The 21539-nt window shown below is 49.7% G+C and overlaps 1 protein-coding gene across 2 annotated transcripts in view; it reads left to right on the forward strand.

The window, feature by feature from the left end:
- The window catches only part of MECP2 (methyl-CpG binding protein 2), a 66197-nt gene extending 45051 nt beyond the window's left edge, over window positions 1-21146 (forward strand). The window contains exons 1-3 of one of the 2 annotated variants that reach the window (XM_087859818.1): window positions 9876-9957; window positions 11345-11399; window positions 11509-21146. In XM_087859818.1, the coding sequence (XP_087715944.1) occupies window positions 11637-12428 (792 nt within the window). In that variant the 5' untranslated portion in view covers window positions 9876-9957; window positions 11345-11399; window positions 11509-11636 and the 3' untranslated portion in view covers window positions 12429-21146. Of the gene's footprint in view, window positions 1-9606; window positions 9958-11344 lie in introns of those variants that run through there. The other variant, XM_087859817.1, reaches the window with a different exon arrangement.
- Window positions 21147-21539: the final 393 nt, after the last annotated feature.

Raw genomic sequence — 21539 nt, forward strand, 5'->3', positions numbered from 1 at the left:
AGTACCTAGAAGAGTGTTAGCTACTGAGCGAGTGAGTAGGTAAAACACTGTGCTGCTCCCAGTGGTCTTGCTGTGATGACTTCTGTTTAAAGCTTGCCCCTACCTGCTAAGCATTCCAGAGTGGAAGCAGTTTCTGCTGCCCGACTTTACTTCTATCTAGTTCCAGACCATTTTCATCAACCCCAAAGGAAACCCTGTGGAAAACAGCCTAGCAGTTCCTCAGAAGGTCAAACATAGACTTACCATATGACCCAGCATTTCCACTTCAGGTGTAGACCCAAGAGAATTGAAAACATATATCCGTGCAAAAACTTGTACACAAATGGTGGAAAACACCCAGCTATTCATAAACAGATGTGTGGCCAAAGTATGCTCTTTCCATAAATGGAATGTTATTCAGCCATAAAACGGGATTAAGTTCTGATGCATACTACAGCATGAATGAACCTAGAAAGCATGATGTGGAGTGGAAGGAGCCAGTCACAAAAGGCCATATATTGTATGATTCCATTTATATAATGTCCAGAATAGGCAAATCCATAGAGACAGAAAGCAGATTAGTAGCTGCTAAGGGCTGGGAGTAAGGCAACCTGGGGGAATAACTGCTTAATGTGTATGGGGTTTCCTCAGGGGGTGATGAAATGTTCTGGAACTAGATAGTGGTGATGGTTGCACAACATTGTGAATGTACTAAGTGCTGCTAATGGTAAATTTTATGTTATGTGCATTTTACCACAATAAAAAAAGGTTGATCAAATGCCCTCAGAATATTTAGCCAGTAACCTTCAACTTGGCTAAATGCCTAGTCATTAAACTTTCTTTATGTCATTAAACTTCTTGAACTAAATTCTTTCCAGCTGCCATGGTTACCATGTCCTGGGCTTCAGAGATGGCATTCAGATCGGCTTGGTCTAGTCTAGCATATATCACTCTCAGTCCCACGCTGGCCTCTTTCTCTCAGATGGACAGCAGAGTTGCTTGCCTGGGCTCTGTCTGTAGCCAAACAGGGTTGCTTGGAGACAGCTGTGGGTTCTGAGCACTGCTTGGGCATCGTAAAACCTACCTTTACGATTTAGGGTGATAGGCAAAGTCAGCAGTCATTTTAGTGGGGTATTATAAAAATTGAGATATAATTCACATGCCAGGAAATTCACCCATTTAAAGTGTACAATTCAGTGGCATTTATTACATTCACAGTGTTTTGCAACCATCACCTCTGTCTGTGCCCAGAACAGTTTTATCACCACTAAAAAAAAAAAAAAAACAAACCCTGTAATCATTAGGAGTCACTTCCTATTACCCACTACCCCCAGCCCCTGGTAATGACTAATCTTTCTCTCTGTGGATTTACCAATTTGAGACGTTTCATATAAATGGAATTACATAGTATTTGTGTTTTTGTGGCTGGCTGATGTCACTCACCATAGTGTCTCCAAGATTCATACATGTTGTAGCCTGTATCAGAATTTCATTTCTTTTTAGGGGCGCCTGGGTGGCTCAGTCCGTAAGCGTCTGCCTTCGGCTCAGGGCGTGATCCCGGCGTTCTGGGATCGAGCCCTGCATCAGGCTCCTCCCTGGGAGCTTGCTTCTCCCTCTCCCACTCCCCCTGCTTGTGTTCCCTCTCTCGCTGGCTGTGTCTATCAAATAAATAAATAAAATCTTTAAAAAAAAAGAATTTCATTTCTTTTTAAAGCTAAATAACATTCCATTCTGTGGATGGACCACATTTTGCTTATCCATTCATCTGTCAGTGGACCCTTACGGTTGTTTCTGCCTTTTGGCTGATGTGAATCATGCTTCTGTGAACATGGGTGTGCAGATACCTGTTCGGGTCCCTGTTTTCAGTTTCTCTTGGGGCTACACCTGGAGTGGAAATGCTGGGTCCTGTGGGAACTCCATGTTTAACCTTTGGAGGAACTGCCTGACTGTTCTCCACAGTGGCAGTGTTTGTTTAAACCTGCTTTTCTTTCCCCATGTGTGGCGGACTCATGCTATGAAGATGAGATCTACCGTATGGCACTGGGGGCCTTCATTTGGGGAAGGATCTCCCTTTGACTGTCAAGAGCTGTATTTTATTTAGCTTTTCAAAACATAGTTTCTCTTGCATCTTCTGAAAACTGAGGTATTTAAAAATACACTGAATTCAGAGCCACTGAACTTCAGGTTCTACTGCTATAGCCTTTGAGCTGAACCCCATTTGCTCTTCTGCTCCCCTGAGACCACTGAGACACTCTCTTCCAGTGCCAGTTTGATTTCTCTCAGATCTTTAAAGGGACTGAAGCTGGCATCTCAAAGTACGGCTGCCTTTATTGATTCGTGCAGAGAAGTCCCTTTGATTCTGAGATTTTGCAGCTCATACTGAAGGTAGAAAGAATTGGAAGCACTGAGTGAATGACACTGCAGGATGGAAGCAGCCACTGCAAGAAGGCCATTTCTCTCCTCTAGTCCCTGACCATTCACCTGGGGAAGTAGCCACCACCTTGCCCTGATGGGTCATGGCCTCATTGTGGACTTAGGCTCCTTCTGCAGCTCAGTGGAATGGGTGACTAGAAATAAACGGTGCTGAGAAACGCTGTATCCTGAAATTGGCCTCATGCAAACATGACTGAAATGGGGCCAGGATATTGCTGTGCCTCTGAAAGGATCCCCGAAGCTCACTTTGGAGGGGGCTGGATTCCAATTTAAGTGAAAAATACCTTTCAGCTGCTGTTTTCACCTGGCTTTGTAGCCTTTTTCTTTTTTAATCTGAAAGCCTCAGGAATTGAGTAGTCCCTCCTCAGTCACAGTTGTCTGGCCAGCTGCACCTGCCAACTGTTGGTCGCCTGCACCCTTATAATGTACAGGAGCCTGGGGTCACATGAGTGCCAGGTACAGCTTCCCAGGGCGGCCTTCTGCAGGATCACTGGAGGTTGCTTTCATTATGAAAGTACAGGCGGTTCTCTCCATCAAACAAACCCCTTGGGATACGGTAATTTGGCTCGAAAACAAGATTCCCACAACTCTGATTTTCCTTCGCTAGATCAAAGAAAAGATTTGATCTAATGTTTGCGTTCTAGAAGTAAAATTGCTAGATGATGTTTTATTATTCAAGAACCTTCTTACCTGCCTCGTAGATACTTAAGGTTTGTGAAGGCGTTTCTGCTTCAATGTGATATGTCCATTCCTGAACATATGAACATTCCTGAAAAAAATCCTGTGTTCTACAAATCACACAATAAAAAGTAAGAGTTGTTATGGGAAAAATGGGAGGGGTAGACCACACCAAACCTATGTGATTTGAGCTCACTACAAAATCATTGACGGTTCTCATTAAAATTCTGGTTAAGAGACATAACACCAGAGCAAACTGAAGTATCCGTTGGGATTTGCATCCAGCATTACCATCAGCTGACCATTTTCCACTGTAACGCCCAGATCTGTGCTTCCTTCCACATCATGTGCAGATTCTATCACACAGTTCCTTTGACATTTAGAGACGGGTCCTAGGCAAGGCTGCTTTCAGCAGTGATTTTTTTTTTAGTTTAAGTAATCTCTACACCCACCGTGGGGCTGGAACTCACGACCCCAAGATTAAGAGTCAGATGCTCTTCCGTCTGAGCCAGCGAGGTGCCCTTTGCAATGATTTTTATTTAAACACAGGGAAATAACCCTGACACCTTCCCTTCATTCGCACTCACAGCTTCACCATGTAGAGTATAACATTGTGGTTCTTTGAGCCACTAAAAGAAGGCACTTTTGACAAGGTTTCCAGCTTTCCCTCTTCGTGTAATGTGAAGGTGTTCTCTTTAATTATTAGAAAACTTGCCCGAAACTGCTTCAAAATATCACTGTCAACCTGCACAGCCCCCCCTTTTCAGACGTGCTGCCGCATTAGTGCTGTATATGTTTCCCTGAGTCATAAGTGCTGCTTGAGCCTGGCTTTCCTAAGGGCATACAGTGCACTTTTGACCCTCAAGGAGCTTAGCACCATGCTAACTGAACCATACTCCCGTTCCCCAAATGGCCCATGACCACCCCTTCAGTGCCTTTGAACCAGGAGCCAGTACAGGATTGCATGTTGCCTTCTGCTGTCCTCTTTAACCGGGAACAGTTCCCAAACCTTTTCTTCATGCCACAGTTTTGAAGAGTCCAGACTCACAGTTGGGTGGAATGCCCCTCCATTTGGAATCTTCCAGTCGTTTCCTTATGGCCTCAGTTACCCCTTCCTGCAGGATGGAACAGCGCTGATGCTCCTCATCCCATGGCATTTCTGCCATGATCAGGGGTGCTCAGTTTGATCACTTGTTAACGGGACACCTGCCAGATTTCTCCATAGAACAGGACCCCCTACCTTCCTTCCCTTACTCTTTAAACTGTATATTCCTTACTTTTTCACCAGCTTACTAGTACAAGTAAAACTTTTTAAACAGCGTCTTCTGTAGTATCTTCTAGATGTTCAGTCTAGCATTTTTTGTAGTTTCACAGGAGTGTCTGCAGACCTGATGCTGATCCGTGGAAGCCTGGAGCCTGTCGTCCCAGTGTAGCCATCCTCCGTACTGCCCCCATGACCCTGCCTTCCTTGTTACCGTATGTCACTGCCTGTTCTCCCAGGCCCTCACTTACTGCCCCAGCCTCGTCTCCTGCCAGCCCAGCCCGGCAGTGCTCAGCAGGCTATGGTAGCACCCAAACTCATCCTGTATTCACTTACTCAAACTGTGCCTGCTTTGGGTGCTCAGCTAGCCCCTGCTCCTCAGAGGTGTTGGTCAGAGGGATGCAGTCATCAAAAGAAGCAAAGGTAGTACAGCCTCTGGGTTGTGACTGTCACTTGGCACTTCTGTGCCTGGCACTGTGCGTTGAGTGGAGAGACAATAGTAAAGGCATGCACTGTCAGTGGGGTGGGGGGTGGGAGGCTGACCTATGTAATGTTGTATTCCAACTACACTGGGGGGCATAGGGTGCTCTTGCTCATGGGATTGGGGAAGGCAGGAGCAGGGAAGGCTCCTGAGAAGTGCCATCTTAACCCAAAAAAAGGATGGGAAAGAGGGCCAGCCCAGAGCCATTGGTTACACAGGGTAGGAGTCATTAGTCACTCTTCCCTCTAGGGATGGAGCTATTGATATCACTGCCTACTATCACTGGCCTGTCCTGAGCCCTCCTTGCCTCCCAGTAGAACTCCTTAGCCCTGGAAACCCAGCTCAGGCCTTCTTCCTTCAGGGAATCCCCGTCTCTAGGCTTCCCCTGTGCCTGGAACAGGGAAGGGTGTCAGTATTTTTTTGTTACTTCTTTGTTCCCCTGACTAAAGTGGGGGCTCTTGAAGACCAGAGAATGATGGTAATTCTGCCCTGTTGTTCCAGCCCCTAGCAGAGTCTGGCTCAGGGCAGGGGCGGTTGATGAACATACATCAACTCAACCGTGACCTCAGACGAATCCCCCAACCGCACAAGGAAACTTTGTGTACTTCCTTTTCTTTTCGTCTGTAACACTGAAGAGTAGGATGGGTGGTTTTTCTGGGGATCCTCTCAACTCCAGAATATATGAACGTGTGAAGTAGGTGCTCGTTCAGTTCTTCTACTCACCTCAGGATGGGGGAGAGTGTGTGTGTGTGTGTGTGTGTGTGTGTGTGTGTGTGTGTGGTCTGATTCAAGGGAGGATGAAGAGGGGTGTTTGGTTTCTTTGAAAAAATTGTGTGTTTCAGCAAACTCCATAACCCCCTGGTGGGGAGGCCTTAGGGAGTTGGGTCGCCCTGGGACCAAGCAGGTGGATTACCTGTTTTGCATCATTTTTACCTCCAGTCCACACCCAGTAGAACGACTTCTAGGCTTCTTTGTGGGCTTTTGTCATTTATTTTTGTAGAGAAGTAGCAGTCAAAGTAACAAACACCTGTGTGCCCCTCAGTGCATAGAATTGAACATCACCATATTGTCATAGCTGCTTCAAATAATTTTAATTTGAAAGAACTAAAATATTACAGATTGAGTTAAAGGCCCTTTTATTCCTCCTCTTTAGTGCTATTAAAAGTTCATTTGTTATACGCTTAGATAGGGTTTAAAAGGTAAATTTTGTTATGAATGTTTTTTTTTTTTTTTTTTTAAAGATTTTTTATTTATTTATGTGACAGAGAGACAGCCAGCGAGAGAGGGAACACAGCAGGGGAGTGAGAGAGAGGAAGAAGCAGGCTCCCAGCGGAGGAGCCCGATGTGGGACTCGATCCCGGAACGCCGGGATCACGCCCTGAGCCGAAGGCAGACGCTTTTAACGACTGCGCTACCCAGGCGCCCCTGTTATGAATGTTTTATCACAATAAAGAACTTCAAGAAAAAGAAAGAAAGAAAGAAAGAAACCCAAAACAGTTCATTTAGGCCCAAGTCAGAGTGTGGGTACAGCTGGGTCTCTCCTCTGTGGCTAGTATCAAAGAGCTGTATTCTCTTCTCCTTGAACTTCTAACCATGGATGTGGCTATAACCCCCACCCGTTCCTGGCCCAGGCTTCCCTGTCCTCAGTGGCACCACCGTCCTTCCAGCATTGGCCATGGTCCTTAATTCATCCCTTCCCCTCACTCACATAAGCCTGTCTTCAGCTGTATTGCTCTCCCTCCTGGTTACTTCCCAAATCCTCCACTGTCCCCACCCTGGGCCACGGGAGACCACGGCAAGAGGCTTCTCACAGGGCTCCTCTGCTTTCCTTTTTGGCTTCCCGAAGTCTGCTTTCTCCATAGCAAGTTGAGTGATCTTTTGAACATAAGAGCTCTCATCCCTTCCTCTTCTCAAGTCTCCCCAATAGCAACCTAACAGCCCTCCACATCCCCCTTGAGGCCTCTCTGCTGCCCAGAACCTTCTACTGGCACATAACTACATGGCTTGCCCCCTTGCTTCCTATAGGCTTTTCCCTCTTTTGTCCCTCATTGTGTTCCAGTCAGTTTGTTCTTTTGGATACTCACCTTGTCACAGTGTCACCTAGTGCAGGGAGCCCTTTTGGCTAGACCAGCAGCTATGTCCTTTGACTTTCTCTTTCCCCACTCCCCTGCCTTTCTGCCTCCACAGGCTACCCTAGACCACAACCACCCTCTTCTCCCAGGGCCAGCCTGGTTCCCTCCTTGGACATTGGGTGCATTCCCTGCCCCTGGGGTGCCATATTAGGTCTTAGAATATGTCCCACCCAGGATATGCAGAGCACTGTGGTCAGAGGTATTTGAAATAAATCTTTCCTCTGTGGTATGGTATCAGTTTGATACACAGTTAAATTCATGTGTTTGTGTTCGCATTCAGTATAGTAGGGTTTTGTTATCATTTATTTTTGTTTTCATTTTGGTTATGTAAATTTTTACATGATTCAGAGAGGTTTTGCCTCACACCTATACCTTACCTCATTCCCACCCACCCCAGGACTAGGAAGCACTTCTTCCCTTGTTTCTCACATGAAAGGTGGCCTACAGTCTGTAGGAGATCCGGAGGTGCTCTTTCGCAGCCCACTCCGGCTGCATGGCTCTCAGTGCTATAGGCATAGCATCGTCCATTCTTTCAGCACATCCTTGCTGGCAGCTCTCTGAATTGTCTGCAATATTGAGGTAGGAAAAGTAATGCCATTACAAATAACATCATATACCTGTTGTTTTGCATTTCTGGGGGTGTCTCTTTAGGGTAGTAGAGTTCTAGAAGGGGTTATCCTTGATGGCATTGATACCCTTGATTGTATCTAAGAGGCATTGCTGGGGCATGTGGTTTGTACTTGACCTCATGGTGGTTAAACTATTTGGGAACTATAAATGCGCGTTCTGAAGAAGCCAGACCTTTCCCATGGGTGCAGTGTTGTCCTCTGACTCCAGGACTGTCCAGGCTCCAGGGAGTAGCCCTGGCCTTCAGCAGTGCACCCGTGGCGGACTGTGTGGAAGTGGTCATTCCAGTCCATCTGCCACTCTGCCGCTGGCAAGCTCCCCTTCTCCCCTCTGTGATGGGGGTATGCAGGCCATAGGCCACACAGCTTCCCAAGTTTCTTCCCATTTCCTGCTGAGAAGCTAAGATTGAGAGAATTGAACACTAAGCTGTGTGCTACAACAGATTAGAGATCCTCACTTTACAGCAAGAAAAGATCTCCTCTGGGCCATGGACTGAATCATGGTGACCCTGGCAGCAATGCTTAGAGCCCTGAACTGCTAGATGATGACCCAGGATAGGGAGGAACTGAGGGGTGAGCCTGTCTCTCGACCCCTGACCTGAGCTGTTTGGAAAAGGCATGTCCTCATGGTGCCAAGTGAGTCCTGAAATGAACCCACCTTTGGCACCTTACCCGCATCATTTGAGTCTGGTTTCTAGTGCACACCACAGTGCCTTCATTGGAGTCTCCACAGTGTGAACAAGGGGGAGGTTGGGATAGACCAGCCGTGAGGCAGTGACTAGTGCTGACACGAGCCTTGTAGGACAGGGCAGCTCTAGGGCTGAGATACTGAGGAAAAGAATAGTCTCATTCTTTTCTAGAATGAATTGCTGAGAGACCAGTAGACAGCCGATTCCAAGCCATGTTTCTTTCCAAGCCTCCCCAGCCCGGGTTGTGTTTCTGCCCTCTCAGCCCTCCCCAAGAACATCATGGCCAGATTCTGATTCCAGGGTCCAGGGCCTCATGATGATCATTTCCGACGCACACAAGGAGTGGATCCTACCAGGTGGAGCCAAAATATAGGGAAGGAGCCGCTCTGTCAGTGTGAAAGAACGGGGAGGCGCCTTCCCTGGAACAGGGAGGGTGCTCTTCTGCGCCTTTGTCCTTGCTCTTCTCTTCCATTGGTCAAGTCTGAGGCAGTCATGTGTTGTGAGGGAATGTCTGGTGATAAAGTTTACCAGACCTGGGATGGCTTCTCTTCTCACTCCAGAACCCTGGGCAGCAGTTTCTGATTTCCCGCTTTGGCCAGTGTTTGTTTAGTGTCTTTATGACTGTTCTCCCTCTAGGGTGTTGGTACCTGTTGTCAAGATGAGGAAACTAAGGCACGGGATGTTGAGGTCACTTGCTCAGGCCCATGTTTAGAAATTGCGAAGTCAGGATTTGAGCTCAGATTGGCTGACTCTAAACCCGCGTGTTCTTTCCACAGCGCTGTGCTGTGCACCACCTCCCAAGGGAGTAGTGGTAGGCTCTGTTACTATGAGTAAGTTGTATTGCCCCAAGACTGGTTTTTATCAAGCACTCATTTGAGAAAACTTAAAATACAGAAGCTATCATAACGCCCAAGCCAGGTCTTCATGAAGAGGAGCCCTGCTCACACTTTGGGTGGGCAGCTCCCTCTCCAGCAGTCAAGGGCCCCTTGTCAGCCATCAAGCCTAGAGGCTCTCGGGCACAGCTTGTAAATGCAGCGCTCTAAGACGCCACATGGTGTTTCTCCCAAGAAAAATGCCACCTGTACAGGCCACTCACTCTCCTGTATGTTAGGAGTAGGACTTGGGACAGAAGGACTCAGAGTAAAGCCCAAAGCTCCTAAAGAAATCTGTGAAGGGGAAAGGCATCAAGATCTGGGTGAGCATTGGTGGGGTATTCCTGTCTCTCAGAGCCCTACCTGTGCTGGGGTGCCCCAAACCTGCCATTGCTCTCTTTCTCTACAAATCAGTGTGTTCCCTGTGATACTTACATACTTATTTAACACTTCAGGGAAGAAAAGTCAGAAGACCAGGATCTCCAGGGCCTCAAGGACAAACCCCTGAAGTTTAAAAAGGTGAAGAAGGATAAGAAAGAAGACAAAGAGGGCAAGCATGAGCCCCTGCAGCCACCGGCTCACCACTCTGCTGAGCCAGCAGAGGCAGGCAAAGCGGAGACCTCAGAAGGGTCAGGCTCAGCCCCAGCTGTCCCAGAAGCTTCTGCCTCCCCCAAACAGCGGCGCTCCATCATTCGTGACCGGGGACCCATGTATGATGACCCCACTCTGCCTGAAGGTTGGACCCGAAAGCTTAAGCAAAGGAAATCTGGCCGCTCCGCTGGGAAGTATGATGTGTATTTGATCAAGTAAGTAAGGGCAACTCCTGTCTACAGAGCAGGGAAGCCTGGGTGGGCAGGAGGTTGGCAGCAGGTGCTAAGAAACTAATGGGGATCCCTTAGAGTGGCAGCTGTTTGTTGCTTTTTGATCACGAAAATGTGTGTGTGTAACCCCATCGTGGGTTGGGGGGCTTCAGTACACCACTGGCAGACCCCACCAGGTATATTTGGAATGACTGTGTACAGAGGTCGCTGCCCTAAGTGAGATGTACGCAGGGTAGCAGAGTGTGACTTTACTCCACCAGTCCTTGAGGTCTTGCCTGGAGGTAGCATAACAGTAGGGCCTACCGAGGGCCACAGTGAGGATACCAGGAGAGGTCACCTGGGAAACATTGAGGACACAAGGTCCTGGCCAGGCTGGGCCCAGAGGCCACAGGACCTGCCATGTGTAGTGGCCTGTGCTTGGAAGGCAAGCAGAGGTCTCTGGGTTCCTCCCATTTCCCCACCAGAAAACATCCAGCTGAGGGACTTTTCTCAAAACCTGTTAAATTCCCCTTCTTTCTATGAGTCATTCTGTGACATGGCTTCATGACCCAGAAGAAGTAGGAATTCATAGGGCTCAGTCCACTCTGTGAATCATGTTGGGAAAAGTGGGCTCTCTGACAGGGCCTCTGGGGAGAGACACATGTCTGCCTTTCCAGCTGTCATTGGTGCATTTGTCCAGCTTTGGGCTGGTCGTTGAGCATTTTCTGTTCAAACAGAGTAACTTCCAAGCCAGAGCTTCAGAGGAGGACTGAATAAGTACATTTCAGTTCTGGCCCTCAGACCATCCAGAAAAGGTTAACAGTTTTGGAAGGACATTTGCAGACAACCTCGTTTGATTCCAACAACTCTGACAAGGGTGAGCAAAGCATAATCTTGTTGACAGATGAGGAAACTGATCCCAGGAAGGCTAAGCAGCATGCCCAGGTTCAGACAGAGGAGTGCTCTACTTACTGACTGGGCCCAGGCACCAACCAGCAGAATAGATCCCCCAGCCTGATGGCTAAGAGGGTCCCCAGGCCAGGCTCCTTTGGGGGCCAGAGGAGGTGCCTTGGTGGTAGGCGGATCTTCAGGGGCATTTGGGCAACAGCTGCAGAGCAGCCGGCACCCAGCTGTTCTGTCACTGGAGCATACCCTATAGGTACCTGCCACCGCCTGGTGACCCAGGTGCTTTGAGTGTGACTATGGCTGTGCCCCTCTAGTTTTAGCCTGTTTTGGCTTTTCTCTAATGTGACTCTCATTCAATAGTATCATCAGGCAGGTCGCTTGCAGAATGTCCTGTCACAGACTTCATCACCTTCTGCTCTGCCCCATCTTTGTACATTAGTGTGGAAGCTTCTAATCATTCTTTGTGCCTCTCCATTTGTTCCCACAGTCCCCAGGGAAAAGCCTTTCGCTCTAAAGTGGAGTTGATTGCGTACTTCGAAAAGGTAGGCGACACCTCCCTGGACCCTAATGATTTTGACTTCACGGTAACTGGGAGAGGGAGCCCCTCCCGGCGAGAGCAGAAACCACCTAAGAAGCCCAAATCTCCCAAAGCTCCAGGAACTGGCAGAGGTCGGGGACGCCCCAAAGGGAGCGGCACTGCGAGACCCAAGGCAGCAGCATCAGAGGGTGTGCAGGTGAAAAGGGTCTTGGAGAAAAGTCCCGGGAAGCTGCTTGTCAAGATGCCTTTTCAAGCTTCAGCGGGGAGCAAGGCTGAAGGGGGCGGGGCCACCACGTCAGCCCAGGTCATGGTTATCAAACGCCCTGGCAGGAAGAGAAAAGCCGAGGCCGACCCCCAGGCCATTCCCAAGAAGCGGGGCCGAAAGCCAGGCAGTGTGGTGGCAGCCGCTGCTGCAGAGGCCAAGAAGAAAGCAGTGAAGGAGTCTTCCATCCGGTCCGTGCAGGAGACTGTGCTCCCCATCAAGAAGCGCAAGACCCGGGAGACAGTCAGCATCGAGGTGAAGGAGGTGGTGAAGCCCCTGCTGGTGTCCACCCTCGGTGAGAAGAGTGGAAAGGGACTGAAGACCTGCAAGAGCCCCGGACGGAAAAGCAAGGAGAGCAGCCCAAAGGGGCGCAGCAGCAGCGCCGCCTCACCCCCCAAGAAGGAGCACCACCACCACCACCACCACTCAGAGCCCCCGAAGGCACCCGTGCCGCTGCTTCCGCCCCCGCCCCCGCCCCCACCTGAGCCCCAGAGCTCTGAGGACCCCGCCAGCCCCCCTGAGCCCCAGGACTTGAGCAGCGGCATCTGCAAAGAGGAGAAGATGGCGAGAGGAGGCTCGCTGGAGAGCGACGGCTGCCCCAAGGAGCCAGCTAAGACTCAGCCCGCGGTCGCGACCGCTGCCACGGCCGCAGACAAGTACAAACACCGAGGGGAGGGAGAGCGCAAAGACATTGTTTCATCCTCCATGCCAAGGCCAAACAGAGAGGAGCCTGTGGACAGCCGGACGCCCGTGACCGAGAGAGTTAGCTGACTTTACACAGAGCGGATTGCAAAGCAAACCAACAAGAATAAAGGCAGCTGTTGTCTCTTCTCCTTATGGGTAGGGCTCTGACAAAGCTTCCCGATTAACTGAAATAAAAAATATTTTTTTTTCTTTCAGTAAACTTAGAGTTTCGTGGCTTCAGGGTGGGAGTAGTTGGAGCATTGGGATGTTTTTCTTACCGACAAGCACAGTCAGGTTGAAGACCTAACCAGGGCCAGAAGTAGCTTTGCACTTTTCTAAACTAGGCTCCTTCAACAAGGCTTGCTGCAGATACTACTGACCAGACAAGCTGTTGACCAGGCTTCTTAGGGTATGCCTGCACCTCCCCTCCCACCCAGACCTCCCCCCACCCCCCATGTGGTCATTAGGGACAGAGAGTGCCATTGGTGCCCCAGTCTCCGCTCTCCTCTCCCTCACCCTGCCCCTCCCCCACCTTCCCCATCCCCACCCACATTGGGACAAGGAGGTGTGAGGCAGGAGAGACAGTTGGATTCTTTAGAGAAAAAGATGGGAGATGGCCAGTGGCTACAGCCTCTGTGATCTCACCCATGGTGGCACAAATCTGGCCCCATGCCAGCCCCAATCCAAAACCGACTAGGACATTTCACAGGACAGGGAAGTAGCACCTGTTCGTTCCAGTTCTGGCATGGCTAGGAGGGAGTCAGTCCTTTGAGCTGCTGGGTGTAGACTGGCCTGAGCCAGGTGAGAGGACCGTCCAGGGCCGTTCTCCAGTGGGTGGCGCTAGAGGGGGGCCGTGGAAGTAACAGGAGGAGACGCAGGCAGGCTGGCCCCAGGCTCCTGGGCTCCTCTGGGTGGCAGAGAGCAGGGGGGCCAATGGAATTCCTAGTCACTCAGAGCAGTCTGTGACTGGTAGGTAGAGGCCTAGTGGACAGGTTGGGGGGCCACGGGGAAGGAGGGGAAAATGTTCTTCCAAAACTTTCCAATTCTACTCCTTTAGGGACAGCTTAGAACTATTTGCACTATTGAGTCTTCATGTTCCCACTTCAAAACAAACATGCTCTGAGAGCAAACTGGCTTGAATTGGTGACACTTAGTCCCTCAAGCCACCAGACATGATGGTGTTTAGAACTACCTGGATCTGTATATACCTGCGCTTGTTTTAAAGTGGGCTCAGCACATAGGGTTCCCACGAAGCTCCGAAACTCTAAGTGTTTGCTGCAATTTTATAAGGACTTCCTGATTGGTTTCTCTTCTGTCCTTCCATTTCTGCCTTCTTTCATTCATCCTTTCATTTCTTCCCCTCCTCGTTCATCCCTTCTGTACCAGGCACCCACAGTTCTCAGCTTTACTTGCGCTGATGCTGGTCAGCTCAGGCCCCCAGATCTCACCATGCCCTTGGCCTTCCCACTGCCAGCCCTAGCCGTAGCCCCACCCCATTCTGAGCCCTGAGGAAGCCCCAGTCTCTGCTGAGTCCACCTGGCCCTAGCGCCTTGGCCTCTCTGAAGGGCAAGAGAGCAGCAAGATCTTGCTCTCTCAGGGAGTCCCCTTCCCTGGTCAGACCCTGGATTCTGGGCCTTCTCAACCTTCTACTCGAGAGAAGCAGGCAGGAGAAGATGGGCAGATTTGGATTTGGGAGCTGAGAGTAACACAGAGGCCCCTATGGCCTGCCGTAGTCATCAAGTAGCGCGGCCCTGACCTTGGCCTGGGTCAGGCCCAGCTAGCACAGTGTGGTGCAATGAGGCAGCAGGTGGGAAGAAATGCAGATGCCCCAGACCTGAGCTGGGACCAGTGCCTAGGCCCCTGGCCCCTCTGTTCCTCCCTTAAGTTAACCACGAGTTCTTTTCTGGTGGAAAATGTCTGGGTTTTGCTTGCTGGAGACGGGCTGGGGCCAGCATATCACACATCTCCACATCTGTGCCAGGGGAATGGTGTGGGGGCCAAGAGGTGTGGGTTTGCTATGGGTGTTCATTGATCAATCTCCATTTAGGACCCCGTCCTTTCATTCTGTGTTCAGGAAGTCCTTATCTAGCTGCATATCTTCATCATATTGGTATATCCTTTTCTGTGTTTACAGAGATGTCTCTTATATCTAAATCTGTCCGACTGAGAAGTACCTTATCAAAGTAGCAAATGAGACAGCAGTCTTATGCTTCCAGAAACACCCACAAGCACGTCCCATGCGAGCTGCTGCCATGAACTGTCAAGTGCGTGTTGTCTCGTGTATTTCAGTTACTGTCCCCTGGCTTCCTTATTGCGGTGTAACCATGAAGGAGTGAAACATCCTAAAAACCGTCTAGCACTTCCTTGCCAGTCCTTAGTGATCAGGAACCATAGTTGACAGTTCCAATCAGTAGCTTAAGAAAAAAACCGCGTTTGTCTCTTCCAGAATGGTTAGAAGCAAGGGAGTTTGCCCCCATTCTGTTTGCAGAATCATAGTTGGCCTTTGTAGCATTTTTGTACCCATTTCCTTATGCTGCAAAAGCAAGTCCCACAACCAGACCCGCTCTGCTGTTGACCCTCTGGGCTTCACTTCTGACTCCTCCCCAGGAAGGGAAGGGGGATCGGAGGAGGGGGCAAGTCCTTCAGGATCCCTCTTCCTTCAAGGACAAAAGGCTCCTGACCCTGAAGTGGCCTCACACTCCTGGCACCCACAAAGGATGCCTATCCACGCGAGTACAGCGTCCGGCCAGTTTTTCGTGGAGACACTGTCCATTTTGGCCGGTTGGGTTTTTATGCATTACACTTAGTCCAGTGGAATGTGACTCCTGGAACCAGTGTCAAGAGCTGGCCTCTCCATGAGCTCAGTACCATCTGGTCCTGGGAAGAGGAGTGCGGGGTCCACCATGCCCCCCTTTCACCCGTGACCATTCATGGGCTGACTGGGCATTGGTTGTTGAGAGCACAGCATTTCAAGTGTCATTTTCTTTCAGCCCGGCCTGACCTGCAGCCCCCTCGCTCCCCAGTTGCTTCTCCTTACAGTTCCAAAGCTGCAGGCAGCCCCCGAGGCTCCTTAGGGTTTTCTCTCCTTCTCCCTTTTCTTCCACATTCCCTCTTCTTCACCTAATAAAGACATCACAAGTAAGTCACCATTAAGCAGGTCGCCTTGGTGGTTTGTCGCCCTGGCAGGCAGGGGCCCTGCAGCTCCCGTACAGGAGGTTGGCGGGAAAGCCAGGCCATGGGATTCTCACCAGCCATGTCCAGCCCACTTTGGGGGTTGATTTTGTGTGTACTTGAGCATCACGAAGATTGGGGGCATCTTTTAGGGACTGTGTGAAGAATACAGAAATTAACCGACAGCTTTCAGACACCTGTTTGTAGGGCTAGGTCACAGTCACTTTCAGTCTCCCCAACCCTCGTTCTAGTTGTTAGTTACTACCTCCTCTCCCAACAGAATGCTGTATGTCCTTGAGCTTCTTCCACAATGCCCAGCCCTGCCCTACCCATTGGTGGGCCTGTCCTAACCAGTGCAATTGCTGGCCTTGACACTGTAGCAAACCAGGGCACTGAGCCACAGCCAGGCTCTAAGACAGCTCCCTTCTGCTGCTGCTGTATTCCCATTATCAGAAGGCACAGGCGACACCTAGAAATGCCCCACTTCCCAGTCCATCAGTGCCAAACTACCCGAGGACCTCAGCCCCCTCAACTCCCTGGAAGGTGAAAGCCGTGGTGGTGGCCCAGGGACACTGGCCACAGCAGGCACCTGGCTTCTACTGAGACCCTGTGCAGGTGCGGGCAACAGTCTGTTCAGGGGCACCATTCCAGGCTGGAGGCCGCAAATGGTGGCACCAGGACGCAGAGCAGCCGCAAGTTGTCAGCTGCTCCTCCACTCAGCTTTTCATTGCTGTGACAGGGATCATGAAAGAAGGTACTAGCCTGAAACAAGCTGCCATGTTTGGTGGGAAAGGTGTTTCTTTAGCTGACAGGACCTCTGGGTTTAAGTAACTTGAAGTAAGCGGCTGAAGCGCAGGAGGGAGCGACAGGTGTGACGTGAGCTCACCAGGTGGGGCTGACTGGATCTTGCAGAACCCAAGGGGAGCCTAGCAGCTGAGCTCTGTGCCCCCTTTCCAGAGCATTTGCACCTGGCTCTCTGGGCTGATGGAGCCAGAGAAGGTCACAGGTGCCGGTTCTTGGAGAAGCCTTTTGCGCATCTTTTCGTAGCCAGTGTCACCCCGAATTGTTTCCTAATGTGAGTTTCACGCACCGATTTTAGGACTGATGGCCCAGACCTCAGGGAGCAAGATGTGTTTAGAGCCCTGTGGGCATTTGCCTAGCCAATTCCCAGAGTCCTGGCTCACGGTGGTGGGGGTGGGGATGGGGGGCCAAGCATGGCAGCGTCGCCTGGCCTGTGGTAGAGCCCCTGCTCCTGTGCCCCTGTGGCCCCACCATGTCGCGTTCCTAATTTTACTCTGTTCTCTGTAAGGGCCCCCACCTTTGCTCTCTTCGTCAGTAAACTCGTCCACTCTGGAGGGGTTCGTTGAGTCTCCATTTTTGCGTCTTTCTCTTTTAGATACTGTATCAATCTTTAGAAAAGGCATAGTCTAATTGTTTCATATCGCTAGGATACTGCCTCCCCCAGGGTCTAACGTTACATATTAAAGGGGAAAAAAAGTGAACACTGAAACTGGTTCTCAACAATTCAGAAGGAAAACCTAGAAAACATTTGGCAGAAAATTACATTTCAGTGTTTCTGAATGAGTAAGAGCAAGCTTTTGCAAAAATGCTGATCTAAAAATATTTGGAGCTTGGCCTGACGTGAGTGCTACAGGAAAAGGGGAATCCAGCCTGAAGCTGCTGATCTGAGACTCGGGGCCATCCTGTCCTGTGGGGCTGCCTGCCTGGTCCCAAACTGTAGGAGCCCCACGCTTGGTGTGGGAAGCAGAGTGTCACCAGTGACTTCAAAGGCCTGCGATGTTCTCACCACCTAGCACCACCTGTTTCTTGCTCCTTTCTCATTTTGACAGGATATTCCCCAAGTGCTGATTTTTCTGGGGAAAAGGGAGTTCTAACTAGGGCCCAGGCAACTAGGAAGGTGAGGGTGAGGTCTCCCCTTTGGCCTCAGCCTGTCCCCTGAGGACATTCCCCTGCTCTGCTCTCCTTAGGGCCCAGGGTCTAGGTGAAGTGGTGCTCCCTTCTGCACTCAGAGGTGAAGACAGAAGCCTGTGCACTCCCTGTGGTGTGTGTCCCCCTCGCCCTTCACCAGCGAGAGCCCCTGGGCCAGAGGGAGGGCAGTCACAAGAACAGGTGCTGGGCAGAATCGAGACCCTCATAAAGGGAAGTCCAGCCTTTGAGTTTGAGAGCATTAGGGAAACTTGGAAATTGCCTTTGCTCCCCTAGCCCCCTTTCTAGCTTACCTTTTCTCAGGTCCTCAGCAGCAAGAGACAATGAGATGAAAAGGCCAAGAGATTGGGCTCCTGCTCACTGGTAGTCCCTTTCCCTTCAGTGTTTGTGTGTCCAGTGACAAAGGTGTTCTTCCTGGTGACCCTGATTATATCGGTATCTTATAGACTATACGCATAGGCCTGCTTGGTCTCCTCTCTCCTGGGCTTTTGTTTTGCTTTTTAGCTTTGCTTTTAGTTTTTCTGTCCCTTTTATTTAATGCACCGACTAGACACACAGAGCAGTTGAATTTTTATATATATATCTGTATATTGCACAATTATACACTCATTTTGCTTGTGGCTCCAACACACACACACACACACACACACACACAAAAGACCTGTTAAAATTATACCTGTTGCTTAATTAAAATATTTCTGATAACCATAGCATAGGACAAGGGAAAATTAAAAAAAAAACAAAACAAAAAAAAACAAAAAACAAAAAACAAAAAAAACTACAAATCTGTCTGCTGGTCACTTCTGTCCAAGCAGATCAGTGGTCTTTCCGCGCTTTCAAGGGCTTCCCTGTGCCAAGCGAAGGAGGCTCCTGGCAGCATCCGGGTTTTGCACTGTTTCTCCCATGCTTATGAGAGAGGTCCCAGGATGCTGGTGCAAGACAGTTCACTTCAACGGGTGGGTGTAAGAGCACTTCCTTGCCCTGGCAAAGTCTGGAATGTAGTTGGTACCACCTGGCCCCCTTCGACCTCTGGGTGGGGCAGCTGGAGTCCATGGGCGGGAAGCTGATCCTACCCCCAGCCCTCCCAGTGACCCAGTCAGAGTGATCATGTATGGAGAGTCAGCTCAGCAGGCCTCCCCACCAGTAGGGCTTCCACTTTGCTGAGGCTGGAGGGCGGATGGGAGGTCTAGCACATCTCTGAATGTGTGAGCTGCGCCAGATAGACACCAGGGACCCCAGAACCACATACAAGAGTCCACTGGGTCTCCTCTAGGAGGTAGCAAAGACTCCAGAAACATCCCTTTCTCTTCTCCCTCATCCTACGAGTAACTGCATTTGCTTTTGTAATTCTTAATGAGCAATATCTGCTAGAGAGTTTAGCCGTAACAGTTCTTTTTGATCGTTTTTTTAAGTAATTAAAAAAACACCAAAAAAAAAAAAAAACAACAACAAAAACCAGAAACTTGTTCTTCCAAAGCAGAGAGCATTATAATCACCAGGGCCAAAAGCTTCCCTCCCTGCATCATTACTTCTTCTGAGGCCTGAACCAAAAGAGAAACACTCATAAGCCCTTTGGGTGGCCAGGCTACCTGTGGGCCCCTCGGAGGACCTGGGCTGGGGCAGCCTCTGGTCCCAGTCTGGGGCCCGCTCCAGCCTGCGTTCAGTATTAGCAGTGGGTCACGACGTCCTTTCCCACCCAGCCTGGGATGGGGGCAGAGGAGGCGAGGAGGCCGTTGCTGCTGATGTTTGCCACTAACAGGTGGGTGTCCACGTGTGTGCTTTCTGACTGAAATCTGAAATCAGCACCCAACTTAGCCTCACCCAGTGACCTCTCGCCTGCCTGGACGGAGCAGGGCCCACCCAGTTGAGTGTTTCTGGGGAGATGGACGGTGGAGTGCAAAAGGCTTGCAGAACTTGAAGCCTGCTCCTTCCCTTGCTACCAAGGCCTCCTTTTCCGTTTGATTTGTCACTGCTTCAATCAATAACGGCCGCTCCAGAGTCAGTAGTTGATGAATATATGACCAAATATCACCAGGACTGTTACTCAATGTGTGCCGAGCCCTTTCCTCGCGCTGGGCTCCTGTGTACCCGGACACTGTAACGTGTGCTGTGTTTGCTCTCCTCCCCTTTTCCCTCATCCTTCCATCGTTTTTCTGGGGTTTTTCTGTTTGGGTTTGGTTTGGTTTTTATTTCTCCTTTTGTGTTCCAAACATGAGGTTCTCTCTACTGGTCCTCTTAACTGTGGTGTTGAGGCTTATATTTGTGTAATTTTCGGTGGGTGAAAGGAAATTTGCTAAGTAAATCTCTTCTGTGTTTGAACTGAAGTCTGTATTGTAACCATGTTTAAAGTAATTGTTCCAGAGACAAATGCTTCTAGACACCTTTTCTTTACAAACAAAAGAATTTGGAGGGAGGGGATGGTGACCAAGATGAGAGGGGCTGTCCTTTTTCCCCAGGAGGGGAGATCCGAAGAGATGACCCCTGCCCAGATCAGCCAGATGCCACCCAAAGAAGTTAAGCCTAAGCCAGCGGACCAAATAGGTGATGTGTTGCCATTTTCGAAGTCAGAGCAAAACCAGGTTTTGTTCCAACCCAATGGATTCTGTTTCCTTTTTTCCCCCTGAGATTATTAGCATCATCATTATTTTTAAGGACAGACAAGGTTGATGTTCCTTTGAAGGGAGACAGGAGGGGTGTGAGTAGAGCTGACCTTGCCTCAGTGGGAGGAGGATAGGGCAGGCCTGAAGAGCATAGCTCAGAATAAGGGTGGTCATCTCCCTGGAGACCTCCGCTGTGGCCACGGGTCAGGTGTATGTTGACAGGGCAGATTGGCCACTCTCCACCTGATGCAACTCTTCCTGGACAGGCCACGTGGTGGGCATTACCATTCAGGACACCCCCATCACATCCCACCCAGTCCCAGAGTATACAACACTAACATGACCTCTAGATTCTTCACCATCCTGGGTGATATGACGATGGTGAAGGGGGTACACTCTCTTTGCTGTCATCTGATCCCCAGCAAAATTTGGAGATGGGAAACCCCACTTCCCTTCCCCTGGCAAAACCAGATCCTTCTGAGAAAAGCCATTATCCCCACCAGACATTGTTTTGGGCTCACAGAACAGGGACAGATGTGTGCTCCCTTAGCATCCAGCACCCCCCCAAAGGCGAAGACAATGCTGACTGTCATGACTATTTGCACATGGGTTTAGTATCAGGAAGAACCAGGCAGGGTGGCTGCCCCTCCTGAGTCACAGTGACACTGGCCACCCTAGACAGAGGAGCTCCAGCTTGGAAGCCTGGCGAGGGTGGGAGACAGGTGTGTGTGGACAGGGAGCAGCCCAGGACAGACTTGGCTAGAGATGTCTCCAAAGCCCTCCATCACATTCACCTTCAGTTTTTGTGTTTTGGGACAATTACTTTAGAAAATAAGTAGGTCGTTTTAAAAACAAAAAAATATTGATTGCTTTTTTGTAGTGTTCAAAAAAAGGTTCTTTGTGTATAGCCAAATGACTGAAAGCACTGATATATTTAAAAACAAAAGGCAATTTATTAAGGAAATTTGTACCATTTCAGTAAACCTGTCTGAATGTACCTGTATACGTTTCAGAAACACCCCCTCCCACTGAATCCCTGTAACCTATTTATTATATAAAGAGTTTGCCTTATAAATTTACATAAAAATGTCCGTTTGTGTCTTTTGTTGTAAAATCAAGTGATTTTTCATAAGGTTCTTTTACTATTTGAAAAGATGGGCAGCACGCAGTTTTATTTTATTTTTGTAAGTTTTTTAATACGTGTGAAAGCAAAGAATACTCAGCATGCCTTTCTAAGTGACGCGTTTGCACCTTTTGTTGGGAAGTACTGTATCCTGTGCTGTTAGCATTCTCGATAAATCTCTCTGTGAAAGTGACTCAAGGTCTGGGCTTTCATTATCAGACAGCTCACAGGACAGCGTGGTGCTGTGTTTCCTGATTCCCTCTGGCTGTCCCTGAATGCAAATAGCCAGCCGCTTTCAGGACTGCCTTGGGAGGAGAGACCAGCCTACTCCATACACTGCCTCCCCTTGGGTTCCAA

This window comes from Ursus americanus, chromosome X, assembly GCF_024610735.1.
Source record: "Ursus americanus isolate L20-20 chromosome X, mUrsAme1.1.p, whole genome shotgun sequence".
In the NCBI taxonomy this organism is placed as follows: Eukaryota; Metazoa; Chordata; class Mammalia; order Carnivora; family Ursidae; genus Ursus; species Ursus americanus.